At 45.2% G+C, this 6,481-nt stretch overlaps 1 protein-coding gene across 1 annotated transcript; it reads right to left on the bottom strand.

Moving 5' to 3' along the window:
• Positions 1-818: 818 nt before the first annotated feature.
• LOC102369652 (B9 domain-containing protein 1-like) lies at positions 819-1,297 on the bottom strand. Its single transcript, XM_025209120.1, has one exon. It carries the CDS (start codon positions 1,292-1,294, stop codon positions 824-826), a length of 471 nt encoding a protein of 156 aa, XP_025064905.1. The 5' UTR covers positions 1,295-1,297; the 3' UTR covers positions 819-823.
• Between the last annotated feature and the right edge of the window lie 5,184 nt (positions 1,298-6,481).

Here is a 6,481-nt window from a genome sequence, read left to right as displayed (position 1 = left end):
TGTTTTAAAAGCAAAAGCCAAATTGCTCTTGCTGATAATTTTGGGAGGATTTACTTTTACAGTTTATTCAACATCTTAGTCACAGGCAACTTCTAAAGCACTGAAATGGGATTATAATGGAAACCTGCAATAGCTGCACAAACAAGAAACGCTGCCGTGGTAGAGGAAAGAGCGTGACTGTTTCATTAAACATTCTCAGACTCCCTTTCTTTTGAAGGTATTTCAATTTGGATTTCACACGACTATTATAAAAGCATTAGTAAATGGCTTCGGGTTCATGCTAATGTTCTGAGTATGAGGAAAACATTTAACAATGTAAAAACATGAATTCTGTAAGTAAATAAGAATGTACAAAAGGTTCTTTTATAAAAAGTGTTTTGTTATGCACCATGTGTCTTGAAACTGCTTACAGTATCTTAAAATGATAACCATTTACTAATCCAACAGCATTAGGATTCATACACATTTTCAAAAACCCTGTATGCTTAACACGTTGCACTGCGTTTTGTACGTACGTGCAATATAATATCATAGAGGCCAAACCGGCTGGAGTTTATTCGGAAAGTAGAGATACAGGCAAAACAGAACAGGAAGTCATTCAATTCCAGCGGAAGAACAGAAGTCAGCGTGGGCAGTCACTCCCGTTCGTGCCTTGGGAAAGCTCCTGTCTACTTTAATATTTATGAATCCCCTCGGTCAGAGACATTAGGGAAGGGTTCTGCATGTCACTCGGGCTTACATCGTAACCTAACTTCTTCATGTCTTTAGTCACGACGTTGAAGGAAATGGTCACGAAGCCTTGAGAACGCACCCTGGTCACTTCTCATCCTTCTCCCTTGGCGACCACCCTTGCGTCGGTGAACTCCGGATGCCTTCCTGTGAGCCAGCTTGTGAATTTCTGCAGCTTTGATGTCGATTCTGGAACAAACATAGCAATCGTTCGTTTGTGCCTTCCAGGCGTGAAGGGAACACGAACAGCTCCATAACCACGGACAACATAATTTCCAAAGACATCAGGTCCGTAAACGCTTAATACTATTTGAGGCCAGCCATAGGGGTTGGTACTTTTAAAGGTGATGTCAATCGGAAAATTCCACACAAGGGTTTGCTGTGCATCTCCACTTTTAGAGGTGATCTGAGATATTCCCTCTTCCAACCCCGTGGTGGGCACCCAGTCGTGGCCGTAGACAAAGCAGTACTTGCAGTAGAGATCGTCAAACTCTGGGAACTGGGCGCTCTCGATCTGCCCCGTCACCATGGGTAGGAAGACGCTGGGGCTGGTGGCGGTGGCCATGGTGGCAGGCGGCCCGGCCCGGCCCGGCTCGTTGCTAAGGGCCGCTGTCGCTGTTCTGAAAAATTGAAATGTGGTATTCCAAAATTTTGAGAAGACAGACAGAATGTATTAGGACTGTCAGCAGTATTCATAGGAAAATAGAGCTGGAGAAAGCTCACCAAGTGATCTAGTCCAGGCAGTCAAGGCATGTAAAGAAATAACATGTTTATTAGGTTTTATTACCAACTCAGAACAAATTAGATTATTAACAGGTAACAAGGTTTCTAATGCTTTTAAAAAACCTGGATCTACTTTCAAATGAAACTGGACCAATCTGTAGTTTCACTTTTAAATTATGTGTAACTATGTGTTACAGGTTACCTTTAAATCAGTCTAAAGTAACTTAAAATGGGAGCACATTAAAGTGTGCTAAGATGCTTATAAGGTACCCAGTATAATTTAAAGTTATGCCACTTCAGGTGGGTGTTATCTCTGAGCCATTTTATATAGCTTGAGCTAGGATATTGTTAGTCTGCCACATGGAGATAAAGTGACCAAGTTGTAGTCATCCAGCATCCCAGGATGCAGAGCTCCCAGCTCCTCTATCCCTGACAAAGTTTTCACCCTCCTAAGTTCTACTGCTCAGAGGGTGGTCCTAGCTCCAAGCCAACACCCCAACCCACCCTGACACAACACTGTCAGCTCCTTGGATCCCAGAAGACCCAATCTAGGCCCCTGGGCTGGAGGCCAGGAATATGGCCCTCCCCTCAGAGGGCTAAGCCTTTGCCCCACATCCATGCAGCTCTCTAGGCAGAAACGTTTTGGGGAGGAAGGGTAGGGAGGACTCTGGCTTCCCTCCCCAGGCTCTTGCATTCCTGGGGGAAGAGAGGAAAGGGCTGCCTAGCACCAAGCCTGGCAATCATATGGAACCCATGGTTCTCTTGGGTCCATGCTGCACTGTTAATCCTCAATGGCTCCGTGTTGGGACTGGAGCCACCAAGCAGCGAGAACAAGGAACCCAGGGAGACATGCTTCCCCAGACTCCATGCTTTCACTTCACTTAATTCCCCTGAGCTCCCAGAGAAGGAATAGAGTCCTGGCTCCTGGCTATGCCTCTGCTTGCCAGGGTCTCTAATGGCAAGTCACAGTTGTGGAGATCAAAGATGGCATTAAGTCTTAATCTGTGACTGTTCTGAAACTGTACTAAGTTTAACATTGCCTAATATTCCACATACATTGAATGGTTTAAAGGTAACCTATACAAGCACCAGCTTCCCAAGGCTCTGATGAACTCAGGCAAGCACTTTATTTCTAACAACAATAGGCTCTCAGCCAGTTCTCTGAACTTTCACTATGTGATAGTTAAAGTAATAATGTCAAACAAAAATCAGTGGGCTTGTCTGCACATGGCTCTTTTAAGTGGGATTAGTCTAAAATTGCCATTTTTAAGGTGCATTAAGGGTGTGTCCACACATGTGTTAAGCAATAAAAAGTAATTGCATATGAATGCATGAGTGAAAGAGTGAATGTGTTTTTGAAGCTGAGAAAGCAGCCATGAGAACAGGAAGATCAGAAGAACAAACAAACTATCTACAAGCAGAGCAGACAACCTTGTCTCCCTGTTTCAGGATGTTGCAAATTAAAGTAACTTCTCACTACCCATCCATCCATCTGCATACCTAAGCCATGAGGTATGTGACTAGAGCCAGCTCAATGACAACAAAGTGATTGGCTGAGTGGGTTGTCAGGGGTACTGCAGCAGTTTGCCTAAACGAAGTATATAAAAAGACAGTGAAGACCAGGCCTCAACAATGCTGTATGGCATCCACATCCCATCAGGAGAAAACTACTGGCGTCCCTCCTATAAGATCATCGTTTCTAGAGGCACTGCAACTAGCCATTGTGACTGAACCTGAACACCAGTGGATTGGCCTGTGAGTATGTCTGTGTGAGTATGATTTTAGATGGAGCATTGCTTTTCCCTACTTGATCTATGTGTGTCACTCAGTAAAGACCTTGGTTGCTGTACCTGCATGTTGGTCTTTCGTCAAACATTATCTGGTGGAGAATGCGGGCACCATTTAGTCTTTTGGGGTGACACTGTACAAACTGGGAGGACCTCCCCTTGGTTGTGAGGGAGGGATACCTTTCAACGGAAAGGTTGGGCATTTGAACTGTCCTAGGGAGGACAGCTGTTAGGTCTAGAGGAAGGTGTCCCCATGACCAAGTTTAGAGAGTCTCCCTTGAGGGGGAGACCATTGTTTAAAGAGTCTCCCTTACAGGGGAGACCACTGTTTAGAGGGAGAAGTCTCCCCATTGTTTTTAAAATGTTTAAGAAAAGGTCTGGGTCTAACCAGGAAGTGAAGGAACCATCCGAGTGGACTGTTAAGGAGGAACTCTCAAGTTTAGAGAAAGAAGTATTAAAGGGAGGACCATCTCCTTGGATGAAAGATACGTGCCTCCTCTGCCCCCCACCTGCTAGGTTCACTCTCTCCCATCTTAACAGCCAGTTTGAGAAGTACTGTTTGTGTGGTCACCTATCTGCACAAAAACAGCACAGGGATGCAGTGTGGCTTTTATGGCAGGCTGTTAAAAAGGCAGTGGGAGAGAAGTCTGATCGAGCAGCTGCAAACAAACTGTTAGAGGAACAAATTAGAAATTTAAGGGAAAAATATGAGCAGGTGGAATTGTCAAATCAGACCTTTAAGGGCCTCTTTAGAAATTTGGAAAAGGAAAATGAGGAGCTTTTTGAAAAATTAAAAGAATAGAGGGAAGAGATAAAGCTCCTCAGCCAAAATAAAGGACATAAGGAGACTTTACTGCCTTCTCTTTGGTCATGATTTTTCCTAATGGCTGTAAAGGTTAATCATAGTTTCATAGATGTTCCTGTTGGAAGGGACCTATTAGATCATCGAGTCTGACACTGTGCCCTGGGCAGGAATGAGTCCTGCAGTCAGATGACCCCAGCCAGGTGTCTTTCCAATCTCCTTTTAAATACCTCCAAGGAAGGGGACAGCACCACCTCCCTTGGAAGCTTATTCCATATTTTGGCAACCCTTGCTGTAAATAATTTTTTCCTGATGTCCAATCTGAATTTGCTCTGTTTCAATTTGTGACCACTATTTCTAGTTACCTTGACAGGTGTCCTGGTAAACATTGTATCCCCTATTTCTTGCTGCTGCCCCCGATGAGTTTGTAGGTGGCCACAAGATCACCTCTCAGCCTCCTCTTGCAGAGGCTGAAGAGGTTCAGGTCTCCCAATCGGTCCATATAGGGTTTTTTCTGTAGGCCTTTAACCAGATGAGCAGCCCTCCTGTGAACCCTCTCCAGGCCATCCACATCCCTCCTGAAGTGCGGTGTCCAGAATTGGATGCAGTGGCCTGACCAATGCCGTGTAGAGGGGAAGTATCACCTCCCTAGACCTGTTTGTGATGCATCTACTTATGCAAGACAGGGTGTGGTTAGCTTTACTTATTACCTCATCCCACTGGTGATTCATGTTCATTTTGGAGTCTACTCTGACTCTGAGATCCCTTATCGCAGTTGTCCTACTTAGAATGGTACCTCCCATGCTATAGGAGTGTTGATGATTCTTCCTCCCCATGTGCAACACATAACACTTATCTTGTTAAACTGCACCCTATTCTGTTCGGCTCATTTCTCCAGCCTGTCCAAATCAGCCTAGATTTGCTCCCTGCCATCTAGTTTGTGTACCGCCCCCCATAGTTTTGTGTCATCAGAAAACTTGGACAGGGTGCTTTGTACTCCCTTGTCCAAGTCACTAATGAAGACATTGAATAGTACCGGTCCCAGGACAGAGCCTTGGGGGACTCTGCTGCCTACATTTCTCCAGGTAGAAACCAACCCTTCCACCACCACTCTCTGGGTGTGTCCCATAAGTCAATTTTCTACCCACCAGACTGTAATAATCTACATGGCAACTGTTTAGTTTATTTATAAGAATTGGGTATGATGCTGCATCAAAGGCATTTTAAAATCTAAGTAAATAATATCTACCTCTATTCCTTCATCCAAGCATTTTGTGACCTGGTCATAAAATGAACCCAGGTTAGTCAGGCAGGATCTTCCTGCTATGAACCAATGCTAATTGCTCCTTAGCATAATTTTACCTGCTGGTCCCCCACAAATATGATCCATAACAATTTTTTCAAATGCCTTGCCAAGGATAGAGGTGAGACTAACTGGCCTATAGTTACCCTGTTCCTCTTTCCTCCCCTTCTTGAAAATAGGGACCACATTGGCCCTTTTCCAATCCTCCAGGACCTGTCCTGAGCGCCATGAGTGCTCAAACAGTTGTGCCAGCAGATCCACTATGACTCCAGCTAATTCCCTAAGCATTTTAGGATGAAGATCATCAGGGCTTGTTGACTTAAATACATTCAACCCCTCCAGGTGTCTCTTTACTCGGTCAGCACAAACAGTTGGTGGGTTGGTATCTATACTGGGCTTACCTAAGGTCTCAATGGGATGCATATTTGTATTCGTGTCCAGGATCACAGAAGTAAACAAATAATTTAGAAGCTCTGCTTTGGCCATCCTATCTGTTACCAGTTGCCCTAGTTCATCCTGAAGGGGCCCTAAGTTCTCCTGCAACTTCTTTTTGCTTCCTATGTACTTAAAGAAAGACTTTTTGTTATCCTTAACTTTTGCTGCCAACCTAAGCTCCATTTCCGTTTTGGGTCGCCTCACTGTTTCTCTGCAAGCTTGAGCCAGGGTATATTCCTCCTTGGTGGCAGCCCCCTGCTTCCACAGCCTGTAGGCCTCTTTTTTTCCCCTTCAGGCTCTCCTGGATTTCCCTGCTCAAACAAGAGGGTTTCTTTGCTTTTTTGCCCCCTTTTATGTGTATTGGGATGGTCCTTTTATGTGCCTGCAGGATTAGTCCCTTGAGAAACGCCCACCCTTCCTGGACTCCCATCTCTCCAAGGCTTTTGCCAGTCAGTCCCTCCCTAAGTAATCTCCTGAGCTTGCTGAAGTTGGCCTTCCTGAAGTCTAGCACTTCCGCCCTACTAGTTACCTTCCCCACCTTTCTCCAGATAGTGAACCCTATCAATAGGGGGTCACTATCCCCTAGGTTGCCTTGCACCTGCAGATCCCCCACCAAGTCAGCCCCTGTGGCCAGTACCAAGTCTAGTAAGGCATTTCCCCTAGTGGGAACGCATACCTCCTGCGATAGGTGAAGGTCCTGTA

The sequence above is a fragment of the Alligator sinensis genome, unplaced genomic scaffold (genome assembly GCF_000455745.1).
Source record: "Alligator sinensis unplaced genomic scaffold, ASM45574v1 scaffold177_1, whole genome shotgun sequence".
Taxonomy (NCBI): domain Eukaryota; kingdom Metazoa; phylum Chordata; order Crocodylia; family Alligatoridae; genus Alligator; species Alligator sinensis.
This window is presented reverse-complemented; position numbering and strand designations above follow the sequence as displayed.